At 52.7% G+C, this 25471-nt stretch overlaps 1 protein-coding gene across 1 annotated transcript in view; it reads right to left on the reverse strand.

Annotated features, from left to right (window-relative positions):
- Positions 1–25471, reverse strand: part of MAN2B2 (mannosidase alpha class 2B member 2) — a 107771-nt gene that overhangs the window by 67998 nt on the left and 14302 nt on the right. Inside the window, exon 6 of the mRNA XM_075333372.1 lies at positions 24925–25102. Coding sequence (XP_075189487.1) covers positions 24925–25102 — 178 coding nt within the window. The remainder of the gene's footprint in view (positions 1–24924; positions 25103–25471) is intronic.

A 25471-nucleotide genomic window follows, 5' to 3' on the forward strand; every position in this document is an offset into this window, starting at 1 on the left:
AAGAAGGGAATTTTGTTTACTTACCGTAAATTCCTTTTCTTCTAGCTCCAATTGGGAGACCCAGACAATTGGGTGTATAGGCTATGCCTCCGGAGGCCGCACAAAGTATTACACTTAAAAGTGTTAAGCCCCTCCCCTTCTGCCTATACACCCCCCGTGCTCCCACGGGCTCCTCAGTTTTGGTGCAAAAGCAAGAAGGAGGAAAAAGAATTATAAACTGGTTTAAAGTAACTTCAATCCGAAGGAATATCGGAGAACTGAAACCATTCAACATGAACAACATGTGTACACAAAAAACAGGGGCGGGCGCTGGGTCTCCCAATTGGAGCTAGAAGAAAAGGAATTTACGGTAAGTAAACAAAATGCCCTTCTTCTTTGTCGCTCCATTGGGAGACCCAGACAATTGGGACGTCCAAAAGCAGTCCCTGGGTGGGTAAAATAATACCTCGTAAGAGAGCCGTAAAACGGCCTCTTCCTACAGGTGGGCAACCGCCGCCTGAAGGACTCGTCTACCTAGGCTGGCATCCGCCGAAGCATAGGTATGCACCTGATAGTGTTTCGTGAAAGTGTGCAGGCTCGACCAGGTAGCCGCCTGACACACCTGCTGAGCCGTAGCCTGGTGCCTCAAAGCCCAGGACGCGCCCACGGCTCTGGTAGAATGGGCCTTCAGCCCTGAGGGAACCGGAAGCCCAGCCGAACGGTAGGCTTCGAGAATTGGCTCCTTGATCCACCGAGCCAAGGTTGATTTGGAAGCCTGTGACCCTTTACGCTGGCCAGCGACAAGGACAAAGAGTGCATCCGAGCGGCGCCGGGGCGCCGTACGAGAAATGTAGAGTCTGAGTGCTCTCACCAGATCTAACAAGTGCAAATCCTTTTCACATTGGTGAACTGGATGAGGACAAAAAGAAGGTAAGGAGATATCCTGATTGAGATGAAAGGGGGATACCACCTTAGGGAGAAATTCCGGAACCGGACGCAGAACCACCTTGTCCTGGTGAAAAACCAGGAAAGGGGCTTTGCACGACAACATTGCTAGCTCAGACACTCTCCGAAGTGAAGTGACTGCTACTAGAAAAACCACTTTCTGCGAAAGGCGTGAGAGAGAAATATCTCTCATTGGCTCGAATGGTGGTTTCTGAAGAACCATCAGCACCCTGTTCAGATCCCAGGGTTCTAACGGCCGCTTGTAAGGAGGAACGATGTGACAAACCCCCTGCAGGAACGTGCGTACCTGTGGAAGTCTGGCTAGGCGCTTCTGGAAAAACACAGAGAGCGCTGAGACTTGTCCCTTAAGGGAGCCGAGCGACAAACCCTTTTCCAGTCCAGATTGAAGGAAGGACAGAAAAGTGGGCAAGGCAAAAGGCCAGGGAGAAAAACCCTGAGCAGAGCACCACGACAGGAAAATTTTCCACGTCCTGTGGTAGATCTTGGCGGACGTTGGTTTCCTAGCCTGTCTCATAGTGGCAATGACGTCTCGAGATAACCCTGAAGACGCTAGGATCCAGGACTCAATGGCCACACAGTCAGGTTGAGGGCCGCAGAATTCAGATGGAAAAACGGCCCTTGAGATAGCAAGTCTGGTCGGTCTGGTAGTGCCCACGGTTGGCCGACCGTGAGATGCCACAGATCCGGGTACCACGACCGCCTCGGCCAGTCTGGAGCGACGAGGATGACGCGGCGGCAGTCGGCCCTGATCTTGCGTAACACTCTGGGCAACAGTGCCAGCGGAGGAAACACATAAGGGAGCTGAAACTGCGACCAATCCTGAACTAAGGCGTCTGCCGCCAGAGCTCTGGGATCTTGGGACCGTGCCATGAACGTCGGTACCTTGTTGTTGTGCCGGGACGCCATGAGGTCGACGTCCGGCACCCCCCAGCGGCAACAGATCTCCTGAAACACGTCCGGGTGAAGGGACCATTCCCCTGCGTCCATGCCCTGGCGACTGAGATAATCTGCTTCCCAGTTTTCCACGCCTGGAATGTGAACTGCAGAGATGGTGGAGGCCGTGGCTTCCACCCACATCAAAATCCGCCGGACTTCCTGGAAGACTTGCCGACTGCGTGTGCCGCCTTGGTGGTTGATGTATGCCACCGCTGTGGAATTGTCCGACTGAATTCTGATCTGCTTGCCTTCCAGCCACTGCTGGAACGCTTTCAGGGCAAGATACACTGCCCGTATTTCCAGAACATTGATCTGAAGCGAGGACTCTTGCTGGGTCCACGTACCCTGAGCCCTGTGGTGGAGAAAAAAACGCTCCCCACCCTGACAGACTCGCGTCCGTCGTGACCACCTCCCAGGATGGGGGTAGGAAGGATTTCCCCTTCGATAATGAAGTGGGAAGAAGCCACCACCGAAGGGAAGCTTTGGTCGCCTGAGAGAGGGAGACGTTCCTGTCGAGGGACGTCGGCTTCCTGTCCCATTTGCGTAGGATGTCCCATTGAAGAGGACGCAGGTGAAACTGCGCGAAAGGAACTGCCTCCATTGCTGCCACCATCTTCCCCAGGAAGTGCATGAGGCGCCTCAAGGGGTGTGACTGGCCTTGAAGGAGAGATTGTACCCCTGTCTGTAGTGACCGCTGCTTGATCAGCGGAAGCTTCACTATCGCTGAGAGGGTATGAAACTCCATGCCAAGGTATGTGAGCGATTGGGCCGGTGTCAGATTTGACTTTGGAAAATTGATGATCCACCCGAAACTCTGGAGAGTCTCCAGGGTAGCGTCGAGGCTGTGTTGGCATGCCTCTTGAGAGGGTGCCTTGATCAGGAGATCGTCCAAGTAAGGGATCACCGAGTGACCCTGAGAGTGGAGGACCGCTACTACAGTAGCCATAACCTTGGTGAAAACCCGTGGGGCTGTTGCCAGGCCGAACGGCAGTGCCACGAACTGCAGGTGTTCGTTTTCTATGGCGAAGCGCAAGAAGCGCTGGTGCTCTGGAGCAATCGGTACGTGGAGATAAGCATCTTTGATATCGATCGATGCAAGGAAATCTCCTTGGGACATTGAGGCGATGACGGAGCGGAGGGATTCCATCCGGAACCGCCTGGTCTTTACGTGTTTGTTGAGAAGTTTCAGGTCCAGGACAGGACGGAAAGACCCGTCCTTCTTTGGGACCACAAACAAGTTGGAGTAAAAACCGTGGCCCTGTTGCTGAAGAGGAACAGGGACCACCACTCCTTCTGCCTTCAGAGTGCCCAGCGCCTGCAGAAGAGCCTCGGCTCGCTCGGGAGGCGGGGATGACCTGAAGAATCGAGTCGGGGGACGAGAGGTGAACTCTATCTTGTAACCGTGAGACAGAATGTCTCTCACCCAACGGTCTTTTACCCGTGGCAGCCAGGCGTCGCAAAAGCGGGAGAGCCTGCCACCGACCGAAGATGCGGAGTGAGGAGGCCGAAAGTCATGAGGAAGCCGCTTTGGTAGCGGCACCTCCGGTGGCCTTTTTAGGACGTGACTTAGACCGCCATGCGTCAGAGTTCCTTTGATCTTTCTGAGGCCTTTTGGACGAGGAGAATTGGGACCTGCCCGCGCCCCGAAAGGACCGAAACCTCGACTGCCCCTTCCTCTGTTGGGGTATGTTCGGTTTGGGCTGGGGTAAGGATGTATCCTTTCCCTTGGATTGTTTGATGATTTCATCCAAACGCTCGCCAAACAATCGGTCGCCAGAAATTGGCAAACTGGTTAAGCGCTTTTTGGAAACAGAATCTGCCTTCCATTCCCGTAGCCACAAGGCCCTGCGGAGTACCACCGAATTGGCGGCTGCAACCGCCGTACGGCTCGCAGAGTCCAGGACAGCATTAATAGCGTAAGACGCAAATGCCGACGTCTGAGTGGTTATGGACGCCACCTGTGGCGCGGACGTGCGTGTGGCTGCGTCAATTTGCGCTTGACCTGCTGAGATAGCTTGTAGCGCCCATACGGCTGCGAACGCTGGGGTAAAAGAAGCGCCGATAGCTTCATAGATGGATTTCAACCAGAGCTCCATCTGCCTGTCAGTGGCATCTTTGAGTGAAGCCCCATCTTCCACTGCAAGTATGGATCTAGCTGCCAGTCTGGAGATTGGAGGATCCACTTTGGGACACTGAGCAGAACTTTTGACCACGTCAGGGGGAAAAGGATAACGTGTATCCTTAAGGCGCTTAGAAAAACGCTTATCTGGACAAGCATGGTGATTCTGGACTGCCTCTCTGAAATCAGAGTGGTCCAGAAACATACTCGGTGTACGCTTGGGAAACCTGAAACGGAATTTCTCCTGCTGAGAAGCTGACTCCTCCACCGGATGAGCTGAGGGAGAAATATCCAACATACGATTGATGGACGCAATAAGGTCGTTCACTATGGCGTCCCCGTCCGGAGTATCAAGATTGAGAGCGGCCTCAGGATCAGAATCCTGATCAGCTGTCTCCGCATCATCAACCAGAGATTCCCCCCTCTGAGACCCTGCACAATATGATGATGTCGAGGGAAAATCTAAGCGAGCTCGCTTAGTCGGTCTGGGGCTGGGGTCTGTGTCAGAACCCTCAGCCTGGGATCCATGAGATACCCCGGGAGGACATTGTTGGTCCAGCTGAGGTGGGCCAGGGAACAAAGATTCAACAGAGTCCCTGTGCTGAGATACCGGCCTGGACTGCAAGGCTTCTAGTATCTTAGCCATAGTCTCAGAGAGTTTTGCAAACTCTGTCCCCGTCACCTGAACAGTGTTAGCAGGTGGCTCCCCCTGGGCCCCTCTTAGCAGAGGCTCCGGCTGAGTAAGTGCCACAGGGGCCGAACAGTGCACACAATGAGGGTCAGTGGAACCTGCCGGTAGCGGGGTCGTACATGCGGCGCAGGCAACATAATAAGCCTGTGTTTTGGCACCCCTGCCTTTCGTGGGCGCCATGCTATTATCTTCCCTGAGTAACACAATAGGGTATATAGCCAGAAATCAACTGTGCACCATACAGTGTAAAACATATATACCATAAACATATAATGTTACACTACTGCACAATGGGGCTAGCACCACAGGTGCTGCTTACCACCCGCCTAAAGCGGTTGTGAGGCCACCAGAGTCCCTGCCTGGGTCTCCCAGACTTTGTCCCCCTCTGCTGCGTCCGAGGAGCTGACAGGAATGGCTGCCGGCGTCCTGAGGAGAGGAGGGAGCCGTGGGCGTGACTCAGAAAGTGCGGGAACTGGTGCCCGCACTGTGCACAGTGAGGGGGGTGGAGTATGCAAAGCATGCTCCAGCCCTCAGTGCTGCTCGTTCTGTGCAGCGTCCCGCCCTTCCCCTGCCTGTCAGGGCTGTGGGCGGGAGGAAAGGAAACTAGGTCGCAAAAAGCCGGGGACTCTAGTAATAAACGCGGCCGCCGTAAAAGCGCGGCCGGCGTGAAAGTCCCCGGCGCACTACAAGTCCCAGCCGCGCCGCAGTGTTTCCATGGCCGCGGCGGTCAGTGCGGCAGTCCCTATACATAAACACACTCAGCAACGCTGAGTGTGTAATGGCACATATTAACCCGGTCAGCGCCGTGGTCCCCGGTGCACTAGCACACCCAGCAAAACTGGAGTGTTGCTGTGCGCGGTCCCCACCGGGATACAGAGTACCTCCAAGTAGCAGGGCCATGTCCCTGAACGATACCCGGCTCCTATCCAGCAGGCTCCACAGGAGTTGTGGATGAAGCGCGGTCTCAGTGCCTGGAGACCGATAGGATCCCACTTCCACCAGAGCCCTAAGGGGGATGGGGAAGGAAAAACAGCATGTGGGCTCCAGCCTCCGTACCCGCAATGGATACCTCAACCTTACAACACCACCGACAAGAGTGGGGTGAGAAGGGAGCATGCTGGGGGCTCTATATGGGCCCACTTTTCTTCCATCTGACATGGTCAGCAGCTGCTGCTGACCAATCTGTGGAGCTGTGCGTGCGTGTCTGACCTCCTTCGCACAAAGCAAAAAACTGAGGAGCCCGTGGGAGCACGGGGGGTGTATAGGCAGAAGGGGAGGGGCTTAACACTTTTAAGTGTAATACTTTGTGCGGCCTCCGGAGGCATAGCCTATACACCCAATTGTCTGGGTCTCCCAATGGAGCGACAAAGAAAATGTAATGTATCAATCTGCTGGTGCTATGTCTGCAAGTCTTATTATTAATTGGTCAGCGTCATGTCAATAAACTTAAAGGGAAGCTGACAGCTGAGACATGCTGCCTGATCCACAGGGAGCATTTATTAGCCACTGGCTGAATGGTTTCAGGCAGGTATGATTAACTCTTAAAGGAGCAGTTCCCCGATGCGTTCCGCCGCAGGTCCTCTATGCAGTCCACCGCAGTTCCTCACGACTCGGGTTCACCTGTGGCCTGAAGCAGTACGGTATTGTGGTGCCCTGTGCTTAAGTAGCCACAAAGAATGGCTGCATGTGTATTTCAATATACAGGGTGGGCCATAAGTAAAATGGAAGTGGTTGCAGATATCACTTTACCATTTGTGGTATATTAGTACATGAGAGGGGCCAAACATTTGAGGCCGGGTGACGCCCATGGCAGCCATCTCCAAAGCCGCCATTTTGAATTCAACTTTACTTTTTTCAATGGGAAGGGGGGGTCATGTGACACATCAAACACATAGAAAATAGCACAAGAAAAACAATGGTGTGCTCACTTTTAACGCAGCTTTATTCATTATCGAGTTATTGACAAGTTTATGACATGGAGCAATGACAGTAACCCACTAAACGATGTGCTCAAAGTGCTGCCCATTGACAATAAAACACAATGTGATTCTTTTCTCGCACTCCTGACACACCGAGAGCAATACCGCAGATCCAGGATCCAGGATGTGGGGCACCTGAAACATCGGATACAGGAGGCCGGTGGTATCATTTATTCTGCGGTATTGCTCTCGGTGTGTCAGGAGTGGGAGAAGAGAATTGCCTTGACAATTCAACACAATGGGCAGCACTTTGAGCACATCCTTTAGTGGGTTACTGTCGTTGCTCCATGTCACAAACATGTCAATAACTCGATAATGAAGAAAGCTACATGAAAAATGAGCACACCATTGTTTTTCTTGTGCAATTTTCTATGTGTTTGATGTGTCACATGACTCCCTTCCCATTGACAAAAAAGTAGTTAAATTCAAAATGGCGGCTTTGAAGATGGCTGCCATGGGCGTCACCCGGCCTCGAATGTTTGGCCCCTCCCATGTACTAATATGTCACAAACGGTAAGATGATATCAGCAACCACTTCCATTTTATCAGGGTGTATCCATACTTATGGCCCACCCTGTATATATAACATGTATTGCCAGCTTTAAATGAGATATGGTTTTCTCTCTTGTTCACCACATACACACAATCGCCCACACTCCCTTACTGGGGCTGTTCACCTGAGCTGATAGCAGAGCTCGTGTGTGCGCCCTAGAAGGAGAAAGGGGAGGAGCTTGTGTGCCCTAGAAGGAGAAAGGGGAGGAGCTTGTGTGTTCCCTAGAAGCAGAAAGGGGAGGAGCTTGTGTGTGAGGTAAATTCAGACAGTGGCAGTTGAAGTCGGCGTGAGGTGAAGAGAGGAGTGTAACATGGAGACGTCCTGTCCTGAGGTAACTGTTGAAACCTCTGAAGGGGCGGCTACACATAGGCAGGGAATGAGTACATATGCCACCAGGACTTTCAAGCTCAGTGGCAAACTGGGAGACTGCTATTAGCCTTTTCATAAGGAGCAGTGAAATTGCCCGGGAGCTCAGCGACGTGAACGGGTCTGGAAACTTCTAGAAGAAACAGGGAGTTTTCCCTCAGGATTCAAGTCGTCTGCTCGTCTGAAGGGATTAAACATCCAGAGTTTTCTTGTCTTGAAAATCCAAGGTCAAGACGCCTATTCCCAGGTAGGGAAGTAGCGGCAGGAGGACACGACCACCACACAGCAGAGAAGCCACACTCTCATTGGGGCAGGTCAGACCACCATCATTGTGAAGGCTGTGGGGAATGTTCCGCACTGTTCTGCAGAGATACAGTAAGAGCTCCCTGTCCTGTCTCTGGCTGAATGATTCTCTGCTGCGCCATCCTTTCCTCACCATCCCCAGGAACCAGCCCCAGATGGGGGGTGAGGGGGACCACCCTCCGGCACTGCGCACCACCACCTAACTCCTGGGCACCTCCAGCAGTACCCGGCCATACCACAGCCGAACATCCCAACTGGCGGCACAAACTCTCTATTTATTTAATTTTGTCTTCCCCTTTTTAATATTATTTTAAACCCCATCACAAAAGCCTGTCGCACACGCCTGGTATGGCCACATCGCATGGACCCACCACCATAACACCAGAGGTCTTCTGGGGGAGACACCGTATCCCTGGATGTGTGTGATGTTACTGCAAATCTGTGGAAGACACGGGGACCTGCTGTGAGAGGCGACTGGGATCGCAGGAGGACCTGAGAGCGACACAGACGCCCGGGGTTTGGTAGGTGCGATTCTCCTGGAGGGGGGGAGGCTGTATTTTTTTAGGGTGGTAAATTTACTGTGGTTCTCCAAAAACAAGCCCTAGCACATTTTTCGGGGGGGGGGGAAAAAAACAAACAAAAAACATAAAAGACAGGGTCTTATTTTCAGGCAAACACGGTATTTGGCTGCAATCATACAGCCAGTGTCTAATACAGGCTGCCCGCACATCAGCTGTCAGGTTCCCTTTTAGACTCACTTGATGAGCAATGCAATGATAAGAAGGGAATTTTGTTTACTTACCGTAAATTCCTTTTCTTCTAGCTCCAATTGGGAGACCCAGACAATTGGGTGTATAGCTACTGCCTCCGGAGGCCGCACAAAGTACTACACTTAAAAGTGTAAGGCCCCTCCCCTTCTGGCTATACACCCCCCCGTGGGAGCACGGGTCCCTCAGTTTTAGTGCAAAAGCAAGAAGGAGGAAAGCCAATAACTGTTTCAAAAACAATTCAATCCGATAAACAATATCGGAGAACGTAACTTATCATCATGAACAACATGTGCACCCGAAAAACAAATACCCTCAGAAAAAACAGGGCGGGTGCTGGGTCTCCCAATTGGAGCTAGAAGAAAAGGAATTTACGGTAAGTAAACAAAATTCCCTTCTTCTTTTTCGCTCCTAATTGGGAGACCCAGACAATTGGGACGTCCAAAAGCAGTCCCTGGGTGGGTAAAAGAATACCTCACGATCGGGCTGTCAGGCAGCCCTTTCTTACAGGTGGGCCACCGCCGCCTGCAGGACTTGTCTACCTAGGCTGGCATCCGCCGAAGCGTAGGTATGCACCTGATAATGCTTGGTGAAAGTGTGCAGACTCGACCAGGTAGCCGCCTGGCACACCTGCTGAGCCGTAGCCTGATGCCGTAATGCCCAGGACGCACCCACGGCTCTGGTAGAATGGGCCTTCAGTCCAGAAGGAGTCGGAAGCCCAGCAGAACGGTAGGCGTGAAGAATTGGTTCCTTGATCCACCGCGCAAGGGTGGATTTGGAAGCTTGCGAACCTTTATGCTGACCAGCGACCAGGATAAAGAGTGCATCTGAACGGCGCAGAGGCGCCGTGCGGGAAATGTAAATCCTGAGTGCTCTCACCAGGTCCAACAGATGCAAACCCTTTTCAAATTGGTGAACTGGATGCGGACACAAAGATGGTAAAGTGATATCCTGATTGAGATGAAAGGAAGATACCACCTTGGGAAGAAACTCTGGAATTGGACGCAGTACTACCTTGTCTTGGTGAAACACCAGGAATGGAGATCTGCAAGATAACGCCGCCAGCTCTGACACTCTCCGAAGAGACGTGACCGCCACTAGAAAAGCCACTTTCTGTGAAAGCCGAGAAAAGGAAATCTCCTTCATAGGCTCGAAAGGTGGCTTCTGGAGAGCAATTAGAACCTTGTTCAGATCCCAGGGTTCCAACGGCTGCTTGTAAGGGGGAACGATATGACAAACCCCTTGCAGGAACGTGCGTACCTTAGGAAGTCGCGCCAGGCGCTTCTGAAAGAATACGGATAGCGCAGAGACTTGTCCTTTAAGGGAGCTAAGCGACAGACCTTTTTCCAACCCAGACTGCAGGAAGGAAAGAAAAATCGGCAATGCAAATGGCCAGGGAGAAACTCCCTGAGCAGAGCACCAAGATAAGAATATCTTCCACGTTCTGTGGTAGATCTTGGCGGAGGATGGTTTCCTAGCCTGTCTCATGGTGGCAACAACATTATGAGATAAACCTGAGGTCCCTAGGATCCAGGACTCAATGGCCACACAGTCAGGTTCAGGGCCGCAGAATTCAGATGGAAAAACGGCCCTTGAGACAGCAAGTCTGGACGGCCTGGTAGCGCCCACGGTTGTCCTACCGTGAGATGCCACAGATCCGGGTACCACGACCTCCTTGGCCAGTCTGGAGCGACGAGAATGGCGCAACGGCAGTCGGACCTGATTTTGCGGAGCACTCTGGGCAACAATGCCAGAGGTGGGAACACATAAGGTAGTCGGAACTGCGACCAATCCTGAACTAAGGCGTCTGCCGCCAGAGCTCGGTGATCGTGAGACCGTGCCATGAAAACCGGGACCTTGTTGTTGTGCCGTGACGCCATCAGGTCGACGTCCGGCATCCCCCAGCGGCGACAGATCTCCTGAAACACGTCCGGGTGAAGGGACCATTCCCCTGCGTCCATGCCCTGGCGACTGAGAAAGTCTGCTTCCCAGTTTTCCACGCCTGGGATGTGAACTGCGGATATGGTGGATGCTGTGTTTTCCACCCACGTCAGAATCCGCCGGACTTCTTGAAAGGCTTGTCGACTGCGTGTTCCCCCTTGGTGGTTGATGTACGCCACCGCTGTGGAATTGTCCGACTGAATCCGGATCTGCTTGCCCTCCAGCCACTGTTGGAAGGCTCGCAGAGCAAGATAGACTGCTCTGATTTCCAGAACATTGATCTGAAGGGTGGACTGTCTCTGAGTCCACGTACCCTGAGCCCTGTGGTGAAGAAACACTGCTCCCCACCCTGATAGGCTCGCATCTGTCGTGACCACCGCCCAGGATGGGGGTAGGAACGACTTTCCTTTTGACAATGAGGTGGGAAGAAGCCACCATCGGAGAGAGTCCTTGGTTGCCTGAGAGAGGGAGACATCCCTGTCGAGGGACGTCGACTTCCCGTCCCATTGGCGGAGAATGTCCCATTGTAGAGGGCGCAGATGAAACTGCGCGAAAGGGACTGCTTCCATTGCTGCCACCATCTTCCCTAGGAAATGCATGAGGCGCCTCAAGGAGTGGGACTGGTTCTGCAGGAGAGATTGCACCCCTGTCTGCAGAGAGCACTGCTTGTCCAGTGGAAGCTTCACTATCGCTGAGAGAGTATGAAACTCCATGCCAAGATATGTTAGTGATTGGGTCGGGGTTAGATTTGACTTTGGAAAGTTGATAATCCACCCGAAACTCTGGAGAGTCTTCAGTGCCACGTTCAGACTGTGTTGGCATGCCTCTTGAGAGGGTGCCTTTATAAGTAGATCGTCCAAATACGGGATCACGGAGTGACCCTGCGAGTGCAGGACAGCTACTACTGCTGCCATGACCTTGGTGAAGACCCGAGGGGCTGTTGCCAGCCCGAAAGGTAACGCTACGAACTGCAGGTGTTCGCTTTCTATAACGAAGCGTAGAAAACGCTGATGCTCTGGCGCAATCGGCACGTGAAGATAAGCATCTTTGATGTCTATTGATGCTAAGAAATCTCCTTGAGACATTGAGGCTATGACGGAGCGTAGAGATTCCATCCGGAACCTCCTGGTTTTTACGTGTTTGTTGAGCAACTTTAGATCCAGGACGGGCCGAAAGGACCCGTCCTTCTTTGGCACCACAAACAGATTGGAGTAAAAACCGTGACCTTGTTCCTGAAGAGGAACGGAAGTCACCACTCCTTCCGCCTTTAGAGCGGCCACCGCCTGCAGCAGAGCATCGGCTCGGTCGGGCGGTGGGGAAGTTCTGAAGAAACGAGTTGGAGGACGAGAGCTGAACTCTATCCTGTACCCGTGAGACAGAATGTCCGTCACCCAACGGTCTTTGACCTGTGACAGCCAAATGCCGCCAAAGCGGGAGAGCCTGCCACCGACCGAGGATGCGGAGAGAGGAGGCTGAAAGTCATGAGGAAGCCGTCTTGGTAACGGTTCTTCCTGCTGTCTTCTTTGGGCGTGACTGAGTCCGCCAAGAATCTGAGCCTCTCTGATCCTTTTGAGTCCTTTTGGACGAGGAGAATTGGGACCTGCCTGAGCCTCGAAAGGACCGAAAACCAGACTGACCCCTCCTTTGTTGGGGCTTGTTTTGTCTGTGTTGAGGTAAGGATGAGTCCTTACCCTTGGAGTGTTTAATGATTTCATCCAAACGCTCCCCAAACAATCGGTCACGAGAAAAAGGCAAACTGGTTAAGCACTTCTTGGAAGCAGAATCTGCTTTCCATTCTCTCAACCACAGGGCTCTGCGCAAAACCACGGAGTTGGCTGACGCCACCGCCGTACGGCTCGTAGAGTCCAGGACAGCATTAATCGCGTAAGACGCGAATGCAGACATTTGAGAGGTCAATGGTGCCACCTGCGGGGCAGATGTACGTGTGACCGAGTCGACTTGTATAAGCCCAGCTGAAATAGCTTGGAGTGCCCATACGGCTGCGAAAGCTGGCGCCAACGACGCTCCAATAGCTTCATAGATGGATTTCAGCCAGAGCTCCATCTGCCTGTCAGTGGCGTCCTTAAGTGCCGCTCCATCTTCTACTGCAACTAAGGATCTAGCTGCAAGCCTGGAGATTGGAGGGTCCACCTTGGGACACTGGGTCCAACCCTTGACCACGTCAGGGGGAAAAGGATAGCGTGTATCTTTAAGCCGTTTAGAAAACCGCTTCTCAGGATAAGCGTGGTGTTTCTGGATTGCATCTCTAAAGTCAGAGTGGTCCAGAAAAGTGCTTAATTTACGCTTGGGATATCTGAAATGGAATTTCTCCTGCTGTGAAGCTGCCTCCTCCTCAGTAGGAGCTGGCGGAGAAATATCTACCATCCTATTGATGGACGCTATAAGATCATTCACTATGGCGTCACCATCCGGTGTATCCAGATTGAGAGCGGACCCAGGATCAGAATCTTGATCATTTATATCCGCCTCATCACCCATAGATTCGTCCCGCTGGGATCCTGACCAGTGAGACGAAGTTGAGGGCCCCTCATAACGAGCCCGCTTAGGTTGTCTGGGACTGTCGTCCGAGTCAGAATCGTCACCCTGGGGTGCATGTGACACCCCCGGAGCTTGGAAGTGTTCCAGCTGAGGGGGACCAGGGAGCAATGATGCCACAGTGTCCATGGTCTGAGTTACTGGTCTAGACTGCAATGTTTCAAGAATCTTTGACATGGTCATAGACAATCTGTCAGCAAAAGCTGCAAACTCCGTTCCTGTCACCTGGACAGCATTCACAGGTGGTACACCCTGGGTCACGTCCAGCAGAGGCCCCGGCTGTGCAAGTTGCACAGGAGCCGAGCACTGCACACAATGGGGGTCAGTGGAACCTGCCGGTAGAGCAGCCCCACATGCGGTACAGGCAGCATATAATGTCTGTGCCTTGGCACCCTTGCGTTTTGCGGACGACATGCTGTTGCCTCCTTGTAATCTAGGAGGGGGTATAGCCGAGAATCACCAGCGACCGTACAGTACAAAGTATTTGCAAACACAAAATACTCAGTATACAAACGGCACAAGTGGGGGTGAGCCCTTGAGGCTGCTTACCGCCCGCTGAACAGCGGGTATGAGGCCGTAGAATCCCGTGTCTGGGTCTCCCCGTCTCCCCTCTGCAGCTCAGCGTGCAGGCAGGAATGGCTGCCGGCGTTCTGTGAAGAGGGGCGGACCGTGGGCGTGCCACAAACAAAGAGCGGGAAACTGCGTCCTACTGTGCCTGGTGTGAGGGCTGGAGTATGTAAAAAAGACTCCAGCCCTCAGCGCTGATGCTCTGTACAGCGTCCCGCCCTCCTCCTGACTGGCAGGTGCGGAGGCGGGAACGAACGAACTAGGCCGCAATAAGCCAGGGACTGTAGTAATAAGCGCGGCCGTGATATATGCACGGCCAGCGCGGAAGTCCCCGGCGCACCACAAGTCCCAGCCGCGTCGCAGTCCCAGCGGCCGGCGCGACCGTTCTCCCTGAGTCTACCCACTCAGCTAAGCTGAAGTGGGGAAATGGCACAAGCGCAGCAGCGCTGTTGTCCCCGGCGCACTAACACACCCAGCAATGCTGCGGTGTGCGCGCGTATGCACGGGGACACAGAGTACCTTGACGGAGCAGGGCCATGTCCCTGACGATACTCAGCTCCATATCCAGCGGCTTCTCCAGGGGCTGCGGATGGAGCACGGTCTCAGTGCCTGGAGACCGGTAAAATCCCACTTCGCCCAGAGCCCTAATGGGGATGGGGAAGGAATCAGCATGTGGGCTCCAGCCTCCGTACCCGCAATGGGTACCTCAACCTTAACAAGCACCACCGACAGAAAGTGGGGTGAGAAGGGAGCATGCTGGGGACCCTTGTATGGGCCCTCTTTTCTTCTATCCGACATAGTCAGCAGCTGCTGCTGACTAAACAGTGGAGCTATGCGTGCGTGTCTGACCTCCTTCGCACAAAGCAAAAAACTGAGGGACCCGTGCTCCCACGGGGGGGTGTATAGCCAGAAGGGGAGGGGCCTTACACTTTTAAGTGTAGTACTTTGTGCGGCCTCCGGAGGCAGTAGCTATACACCCAATTGTCTGGGTCTCCCAATTAGGAGCGAAAGAAGGGAATTTTGTTACTTACCGTAAATTCCTTTTCTTCTAGCTCCTATTGGGAGACCCAGACGATTGGGTGTATAGCTACTGCCTCCGGAGGCCACACAAAGCATTACACTAAAAAGTGTAAGGCCCCTCCCCTTCTGGCTATACACCCCCAGTGGGATCACTGGCTCACCAGTTTTAGTGCAAAAGCAAGAAGGAGGAAAGCCAATAACTGGTTTAAACAAATTCACTCCGAAGTAACATCGGAGAACTGAAAACCATTCAACATGAACAACATGTGTACCCGAAAAACAACCAAAAATCCCGAAGGACAACAGGGCGGGTGCTGGGTCTCCCAATAGGAGCTAGAAGAAAAGGAATTTACGGTAAGTAACAAAATTCCCTTCTTCTTCGGCGCTCCATTGGGAGACCCAGACGATTGGGACGTCCAAAAGCTGTCCCTGGGTGGGTAAAGAAATACCTCATGTTAGAGCTGCAAAGACAGCCCTCCCCTACGGGGAGGCAACTGCCGCCTGCAGGACTCTTCTACCTAGGCTGGCGTCCGCCGAAGCATAGGTATGCACCTGATAATGTTTGGTGAAAGTGTGCAGACTCGACCAGGTAGCTACCTGGCACACCTGTTGAGCCGTAGCCTGGTGTCGTAATGCCCAGGACGCACCCACGGCTCTGGTAGAATGGGCCTTCAGCCCTGATGGAACCGGAAGCCCCGCAGAACGGTAGGCTTCCAGAATTGGTTCCTTGATCCATCGAGCCAGGGTGGATTTTGCAGCCTGCGATCCCTTGCGCTGACCAGTGACAAGGACAAAGAGTGCATCCGAGCGGCGCAGGGGCGCCGTGCGGGAATGTAGATTCTGGGTGCTCTACACCAGATCCAACAATGCAAGCCATTACATATCGATGAAATGGATAGCAGGAAGGTAAGGAGATATCCTGATTGTGATAAAAAGGGGATACCACCTTAGGGAGAAACTCTGGGATCGGACGCAGCACTACCTTATCTTGGTGAACACCAGGAAGGGAGCTTTGGATGACCGCGCTGCTAGTTCGGACACTCTCCGAAGAGACGTGACCGCTACCAGAAAGGCCACTTTCTGTGAAAGTCGAGAAAGTGAAAACATCCCTCAGAGGCTCGAAGGGCGGCTCCTGGAGAGCAATTAATACCCTGTGCAGATCCCATGGGTCTAACGGCCTCCTGTACGGAGGGACAATGTGATAACCCCCCTGCAGGAACGTGCGTACCTGAGGAAGTCATACTAGGCGCTTCTGAAAGAATACCGACAGCGCTGCGACTTGTCCTTTAAGGGAGCCGAGCGACAAACCTTTTCCCAATCCAGATGCAGGAAGGGAGGAAAAAGGAGACAATGCAAATGGCCAGGGAGACACTCCCGAAGCAGAGCACCAAGATAAGAATATTTTCCACGTCTTGTGGTAGATCTTGGCAGACGTCGGCTTCCTAGCCCGTCTCATGGTGGCAATGACGTCTTGAGATAATCCTGAAGACGCCAGGATCTCGGACTCGATGGCCATACAGTCAGGATCAGGGCCGTAGAATTCAGTGGAAAAAACGGCCCTTGGGACAGTAAGTCTGGCCGGTCTGAGAGTGCCCACGGTTGGCCGACCGTGAGATGCCACAGATCCGGGAACCACGACCTCCTCGGCCAGTCTGGGACGACGAGGATGGCGCGGTGGCAAGCGGAGATGAGCTTGCGTAGCACTCTGGGCAACAGTGCCAGAGATGGAAACACATAGGGTAGCTGGAACTGCGACCAATCATGAACTAGGGCGCCCGCCGCCAGAGCTCTTTGCTCGTGAGACCGCGCCATGAAAATCGGGACCTTGTTGTTGTGCCGAGACGCCATTAGGTCGACGTCCGGCATCCCCCAGCGGCTACAGATTTCCTGACACCATTCTGGGTGCAGAGGCCATTCCCCTGCGTCCATGCCCAGGCGACTGAGGAAGTCTGCTTCCCAATTTTCTACGCCCGGGATGTGAACTGCGGATATGGTGGATGCTCTGTCCCCCACCCACGTCAGAATCCGCCGGATTGCCTGGTAGGCTTGGCGATGCGTGTTCCGCCTTGGTGGGCGATGTCTGCCACCGCTGTGGAATTGTCCGACTGAATTCGGATCCGTTTTCCTTCCAGCCACTGCTGGAAGGCTTGCAGGGCAAGATACACTGCCCAGATTTCCAGAACATTGATCCGAAGGATGGACTCCTGTGAAGAGAGTCCTTGACCGTCTGAGAAGGGAACGTTCCTGTCTAGGGACGTCGACTCCCCAACCCATTGGCAAAGCATGTCCCATTGAAGTGGACGCAGATGAAACTGCGCGAAAGTGACTGCCTCTGCATGAGGCGTCTTAAGGGGTGTGACTGGCCTTGAAGGAGAGACTGCACCCCCGTCTGTAGTGAACGCTGCTTGTCCAGCGGAAGCTTCACTATCGCTGAGGGAGTGTGAAACTCCATGCCCAGATATGTCAGCGATTGGGTCGGTGCCCGATGTAACCTTGAAAAGTTGATGATCCACCCGAAACTCTGGAGAGTCTCCAGCGCCCCGTTCAGGCTGTGTTGGCATGCCTCTTGAGAGGGTGCCTTGACAAGTGGATCGTCCCAGTAAGGATCACAGAGTGACCCTGAGAGTGCAGGACTGCTCCCACTGCTGCCCTGAACTTGGTGAAAACCCGTAGGGCTGTCGCCAGACCGAAGGGCAGGGCTACGCACTGAAGATGCTCGTCTTCAATAACGAAACGTAGCAAACGCTAGTGCTCTGGAGCAATCGGCACGTGGAGATAAGCATCCTGATATCTATTGATGCTAGGAAATCTCTTTGAGACATTGAGGCAATGACGGAGCGGAGGGTTACATCCGGAACCGCCTGGCCTTCACGTGCTTGGTGAGCAGTTTTAGTTCCAGAACGGAACGGAAAGAGCCACCCTTTTTTGGCACCCCAATCAGATTGGAGGAAAAAAACGTGTCTTGTTCCTGAAGAGGAACAGGGATTACCACTCCTTCTGCCTGCAGAAGAGCCTCGGCTCGGTTGGGGGGGGGGGGGGGATGTCCTGTACACGTGAGACACAATGTCTCTCTCCCACCGGTCTGTGACCAGCGGCAGCTAAATGTCGCCAAGCGGGAGAGTCTGCCACCAACCGCGGATGCGGAGAGAGAGAGAGCTGAAGACATGAGGAGACCGCCTTGGTAGCGGTTCCTCCTGCAGCCTTCCTTGGGCGTGATTGAGCCCGGCCGGAATTTGAGCCCCTCTGAGCATTTTGAGCCCTTTTGGACGAGGACAATTGGGACCTGTCTGAGCCTGGGAAGGACCGAAACCTCGACTGTCCCCCCAGGACAGCATTACTAGGGTAAGTCGCAATGCAGACATTGCGAGGTTAAGGACACCACCTGCGGCACAGATGTACATGTGCTCAAGACCAGCTGCGCAAGACCAGCTGAAAAAGCTTAGAGTGCCCATGCGGCTGCGAATGCCGGAGCAACCGACACGCTGATAGCTTCACAGACAGATTTCAACCAGAGGTCCATCTGTCTGTCAATGGCATCTTTAAGTGACGTCCCATCTCCGCTGCAACTATGGATCTAGCCGCAAGCCTGGAGATTGGAGGATCCACCTTTGGACCCTGGGTCCAGCGCTTTACCACGTCAGGGGGAAGGGATAACGTGTATCCTTAATACGTTTGGAGAAAACGCTTATCTGGTAAGCGTGGTGTTTCTGAACTGCTTCTCTGAAGTCAGCGTGGCCAGAAAAGTACTCAATATACGCATGAGATACTGAAAAAGGATTTCTCCTGCTGTAAAGCTGACTCCTCCCCTGGGGGAGCTGAGGGAGCAATATCCAACATTCCATTGATGGACGCTATAGGATCATTCACTATGGCGTCACCATCCGGTGTATCCGGATTGAGAGCGATGTCAGGACCAAAGCCCTGATCAGCTACGTCTGCCTCATCATACAGAGAGTCCTCCCGCTGGGACCTTGACCAGTGATGAAGCCGAGTGCCGCACCCAGCGAGCTAGCTTAGGCTATGTGCGCACTAGGCGTTTTTTTCACGCTGCGTTTTTATGTGCGTTTTTGTCTAAAAAACGCACCCGCGGCTAAAAAAAACGCGGCAAAAACGCATGCGTTTTTGCCGCGATTTGGTGCGTTTTTTGCTGCGTTTTTGCTCACTGCGTTTTTAATCAGTGCACAATGCCATTAAAGATTGTTGATGAAAAAAAAAAAAAAAAAAGGTCTGATGTCATTTCCTTCTTCAAAATGTTCATTGTATGCAGGAGAGCAGACAGCTGCAGAACTAGTGTATGCAGGAGAGCAGACAGCAGCTGCAGAACTACAAGTCTCAGCATCCTCCATTCACTAGTGTATGGAGGAGAGCAGACAGCAGCTGCAGAACTACAAGTCTCAGCATCCTCCATTCACTAGTGTATGCAGGAGAGCAGACAGCAGCTGCAGAACTACAAGTCTCAGCATCCTCCATTCACTAGTGTATGCAGGAGAGCAGACAGCAGCTGCAGAACTACAAGTCTCAGCATCCTCCATTCACTAGTGTATGCAGGAGAGCAGACAGCAGCTGCAGAACTACAAGTCTCAGCATCCTCCATTCACTAGTGTATGCAGGAGAGCAGACAGCAGCTGCAGAACTACAAGTCTCAGCATCCTCCATTCACTAGTGTATGCAGGAGAGCAGACAGCAGCTGCAGAACTACAAGTCTCAGCATCCTCCATCCAGGGCTGTATGCAGTTTTTTGCCCAAAAAGAAAAAAAAAATGACGTGGGCTTCGCCATATTTTTGTATGCTAGCCGGGTACAGCAGGCAGGTACGGGCTGCCCCCAACCCCCAGCTGCCTATTTGTACCCGGCTGGGAACCAAAAATATAGAGAAGCCCTTTTTTTTTAATTATTTCATGAAATAATTAAAAAAAAAATGACGTGGGCTTCGCCTAATTTTTGAGTCCAGCCGGGTACAACTAGGCAGCTGGGGATTGGAATCCACAGTGCAGGGTGCCCATGCTTTCTGGGCACCCCCACTGCGAATTGCAGTCCGCAGCCACCCCAGAAAATGGCGCTTTCATAGAAGCGCCATCTTCTGGCGCTGTATCCAACTCTTCTAGCTGCCCTGAAGCCGGGTGGCGAGCTAGGTAATAATGGGGTTAGGGCTAGCTGTATAGCTGGCCCTAAGCCCGAAATTCATGGTGTCACGCCAATATTAGACATGGCCACCATGAATTTCTAGTAATGATTAAAAAAAAACACAACACAGAAAAATATTTTTATTAGAAATAAAACACAACACAATTAGTGACTCCATCTTTATTGAAATAAACCCCCCTCCGCAGTAATCCTGGGTCAGGGTCCCGCGCCGTCCAATCCGGATCCAATATCATCTGATCGGTTTGCTGGAAGGCAAAGCGATCAGATGATGTGTCAGGATCAAGTGCCTGAATCACATCACACATCAGCTGATTGTATAAAAGCCGATTATACAATCAGCTGATGCATCAGTAGAAAAAAAAAAAAAAAATAATACTCACTTATGTGCTGTGGTGATTACCGGCAGCTCCTGGAGCGATCGATTGGACAGGAGTCTGATCCTATACGATCGCTGCCGGAGCTGCCGGTAATCAGCTGATGAAGTCCCCTGACGGCAGGATCAGCTGATAGCCGGCCGGGCGCCCCCGTCACCGCGATCAGCTGATGCGTCAGGTGACTGCATCAGGTGATCAGCGCCAGGTCCTGCAAGCAAGGTCCTGCCCCGGGGAGACTGCACACAGCCAGAGCGGCGGGACCGGGAGGAGCTGGGAGCGGGCATGGCACCGGGACCCTGCGGACAGGTGAGTATATGACATTTTTTTTTTTCTACTGTTCACTTTGGTTTTCGCCGCTGCCTCCACCTCCCGCCCAGACATGGCGCCGCACGGAGCTGACATGCACAGGACGGGAGGTGGAGGCAGCGGTGACGGTACCGGGAGGATTCCTGCTTCTGTGTTTAGCAACAGAAGGAATCCTCTTCCTGTACACGTCACTGTAGTACCCACCCCTTGCGTTTATAGCTGCGTTTTTAGTCATAGAAACGCGGCTATATGCGTTATTCATTGCGTTTTTAACATCTCATTGAATTCAATGAGTGAAAAACGCAGTGGAAAACGCAGAAATAATTGACATGCTGCGTTTTTGTGGTCACCACAAAAACGCAGCTAAAAAAAAACGCTGTGTGAGGACAGCACTTCTGAAAACCCATTGACATTGCTGGGGAAGCAATGTCACTGCGTTTTCAGCACAAAAACGCGGTAAAAAACGCCGCTAAAAACGCGGCAAAAACGCCTAGTGCGCACATAGCCTTAGGCTGTCTGGGACTGCCGTCCGTGTCAGAGCCTTCTTCCAAATGAGGGTGGCCAGGGAGCATTAATCAAGATTGCCCATGGCCTGTCTGGACTGCAAAGTCTCTATCCCATGACAATCTATCAGCCGAAACTGCAACTCCGTCCCTGTCCCTGGACAGGGTTCACAGGTGGTTCCTTTGGCCACCTCTAGTAGAGACCCCGGCTGACCAAGTGCTACAGGGGAGCATTGCACACAATGGGGGTCAGTGGAACCTGCCGGTGGAACAGTATCACATGCAGGAAAAGCAGCATAGAAAGCCTGTGTTGCTTTTTTGCTGCTGTATTCTAGCCATCTATGCAATGTATAGCATACAAGCATAAACACTTCAGCACATGCAATACAAGCAGCCTATAAAGCCTGTGCCTTGGCGCCCATGCTTTTTTGCTGCTGCTGTCCAGCCCTCTAGGAGAATATAGCCAAGAGTAGCGACCGTACAGTGCAATGTATAGCATACAAGCATAAGTACAAATGAACACTTCAGCACATGCAATACAAGCAGCCTAGAAAACCTGTGCCTTGGCGCCCATGCTTTTTTGCTGCTGTTATCTCGCCATCTAGGATGGGCATATAGCCAAAGATAGCGACCGTACAGTGCAGTGTATAGCATACAAGCATAAACTACAAATGGACACTTCGGTATTTAGTGGGGTCAGCACTTCAGGTGCTGCTTACCGCCCGCCTATAACGCGGGTGTGTGGTCGCCAGAGCCCTGTGAGTGGTTGCCCAGAGCATGTCTCCGTTCCCCAGCTCGGACTGCGTGCAGGAATGGCTGCCGGCGTCCTTCTCCAGCTCGTGTGACGAGGGGCGGGCCGTGGGCGTGCCCCAGACAAGAGCGGGAAACTGGCGTCCCACTGTGTCCAGTGAAGGGGGCTGGAGAATGCAAAGCAGACTCCAGCCCTCGGCGCTGACTGTCTGTACAGCGTCCCGCCTCACCCCTGACTGGCAGGGCTGGAGGCGGGAACGAAACGAAAACTAGGCCGCAAAGCCGGGGACTCGAGTAATAAGCGCGGCCGACCATGTGCACGGCCAGCGCGGAAGTCCCCGGCGCACCACAAGTCCCAGCCGCGCCACAATGTAAAAAACACCCAGCAGCGGCCGGCGCGGCAGTTCCCAATACATAAAGTCACTCAGCAAAGCTGTAGTGAATAATAGCACGAGCGCTCCGCGCTGTTGCCCCCGGCGCACTAACACTCCCAGCAATGCTGGTGTGTGTGTGCGCGCTTGCCCGGGGACACAGAGTACCTTAATGTAGCAGGGCCTGTCCCTGACGATACTCAGCTCCATATCCAGCAGGTTCTCTGGGTCTGTGGATGGAGCCCGGTCTCAGTGCCTGGAGACCTGTAAGATCCCACTTCACCCAGAGCCCTGAGGGGGGATGGGGAAGGAAAACAGCATGTGGGCTCCAGCCTCCGTACCCGCAATGGGTACCTCAACCTTAACAAACACCCGACAAAAGTGGGGTGAGAAGGGAGCATGCTGGGGGCCCTAGTATGGGCCCTCTTTTCTTCCATCCGACATAGTCAGCAGCTGCTGCTGACTAAAAACAGTGGAGCTATGCGTGGATGTCTGACCTCCTTCGCACAAAGCAGAAAACTGGTGAGCCAGTGATCCCACTGGGGGTGTATAGCCAGAAGGGGAGGGGCCTTACACTTTTTAGTGTAATGCTTTGTGTGGCCTCCGGAGGCAGTAGCTATACACCCAATCGTCTGGGTCTCCCAATGGAGCGCCGAAGAAAAGAAATTACATTTTCAACCCGAAAAATCACTACAAAAATGAACTGTCCACTAGGCGTTTCCCTTCTGTGTAACTTGCTGTCCACTGCCTGTTTTCAAGTGGAATCCTTCTCCAGCAGCAGAGACACTGACAGATTACAGGAAGAGGGTGGTGGGAGCATTATCATTTTGCTCCAGGTCTGTCTGTCAAAATGCACACGGGCATACCAGAGAGGCGAGATTTCAGTTTAGGGCTGGAAGCCACTGGATAATGGCAGGAAGAAATCATGCTGGGAGGACGGGAAAGGAAGTACTAACACCTATAGTGCTGGCAGAATGCTATTGAAGACCAACTACACTCAAAATTAGATGACAAATTAAAAAGAGTATGATAATTAGGACAGTTACTGGTTTGTACGTGAAAAGGCATTGCAGGAGTTGAATGCAGCAAGACCATACTTCTCTATAGGTTTTATGTGAGAGGACAGGTATCTTATAACTTTTATATATGTAAATGTGTATTAGGCTAAGTTCACATTTCCGCTAAAATCTATCAGTCACAATCCGCTGCTCTTGTAAACAGCGGAATCCGTTTAGCGGATTCCGCTGCTCCCATAGACTTGTATGAGCAGCGGATTGTGACTGATGATGCTGCGTTGCACCCTCCGCCCGACTGATCAGTCGTGGAACGACTGACCGCCGGGCGGGGAGAACGCAGCATGTAACGTTTTTTGAGCAGCGAGATCCGTCGGATTTCGCTGCGCATGCTCTCTGGCTCCCTGCACACGTCACCAGCTTTGGTTGGTTACCCGATATTTACCCTGGTTACGGTGCAAGGAGCCAGCGCTAAGCGGTGTAGGCCCGTAACCAAGGTAAATATCGGGTAACCAAGGTAAACATCGGGTGCTTTGCTGTTACCCGATATTTAGGCTGGTTACGTGTGCAGGGAGGCCGACACCTCCCCGCTCGGCCCCGCCCCCTCCCGCACTCCGCACATGTATGTACACACACACACACACACACACACACACACACACCTGTCCCCAGCCATGCAGACAAGCACTGACACCCTCGTCTGGCCCCGCCCCCTGCTCGGCTCCGCCCCCTCCCGCACTTTGCATGTGCACACACACACATACATACATACATGCACATACACACTCACTCACACATACACTCACCTGTCCCCAGCCATGCAGACCGCAGCACTTCTACTGACATCCTCAGCGCCTGGCCCCGCCCCCCGCTCGGCTCCGCCCCCTCCCGCACTTTGCATGTGCACACACATACATACATACATACATGCACATACACACACTCACTCACTCACAGATACACTCACCTGTCCCCAGCCATGCAGGCCGCAGCACTTCCACTGACATCCTCAGAGCCTGGCCCCGCCCCCCGCTCGGCTCCGCCCCCTCCCGCACTTTGCATGTGCACACACATACATACATACATACATGCACATACACACACTCACTCACTCACAGATACACTCACCTGTCCCCAGCCATGCAGGCCGCAGCACTTCCACTGACATCCTCAGCGCCTGGCCCCGCCCCCCGCTCGGCTCTGCCCCCGAACTCCGCCCCCCGCACACAACGGAATCCGACAAAGAATTCTGTTCTTTGTCATCCGTTGTACAGCGTTGAACAGCGCATCAGTCACATGCGTCAAGCGACGCATGTGACTGATACAAATCAACGGAAATGTGAACTTAGCCTTAGGGTTATCAAACATGGTGTAAAGTGAAACTGATTCAGTTGCCCTTAGCAACCAATCACAATCCACATTTTTTTCCCCAGACTCTTTGGAAAATGAAAGGTGGAATCTGATTGGTTGCTAAGGGCAACTGAGTCAGTTTCACTTTACACCATGTTTGATAACCCCATTACACATATGTTCCACCTACGTTTGGACCACCCTGTATATATACAGTATACACACACACACACACACACACACACACACTTTTCTCATGGAGCTTCCTCTATTATGTGGGAGTCTTTGCACTTTATTCATACAGTGTATTTGCAGTAACATCTAATATGAAGCATAAAACACTATGGAGTAAGACAGAAGTCGTATTTACCCATGGCCACAGGACATCATTACTTCTAAACCAGGCTGCTCGGGTCTTTATGTTCTTCACCATGGTTTCTGCATACTGGTGAACGGAGTCACTTGTAACTGGCAGACTCATGTTGGGATAAATCCCATCTTTTGGCGGATCAGGAAACAGAGCGACGCCATTCCAGTAAAATCCCGATCTATATAGAAGAGAGGAGCCATAGGTCACATAACGCGAGCATGTACCTTCCATAGCTACTGCATATGCACGACCCTCTCTGCCATTCCCCTGGATGACGTTGGAGGGGGCAGAGGTGTTAGAGGATTGCATTTATGGCCTTTTTACAGTTAATGATAGGAAACCCCTCTCAATAGAATCCATTGCATGTCTGTACAGATATGGTTTCTGCCCTCTTCATGCACAGATCACAAGGTCCTACTAATCGTCACTTAAAGGGATTGTCTGATTAATCTTCTATTGCCTAAGTGGATCTGGAGGTTTGCGCCATTTGGGAGTCACAGCACTGCTGCAGGTTGTGATTGGCTGCAGTGGTTAGATGTCTAGGAGA

Source organism: Anomaloglossus baeobatrachus, chromosome 1 (assembly GCF_048569485.1).
Source record: "Anomaloglossus baeobatrachus isolate aAnoBae1 chromosome 1, aAnoBae1.hap1, whole genome shotgun sequence".
NCBI lineage: Eukaryota > Metazoa > Chordata > Amphibia > Anura > Aromobatidae > Anomaloglossus > Anomaloglossus baeobatrachus.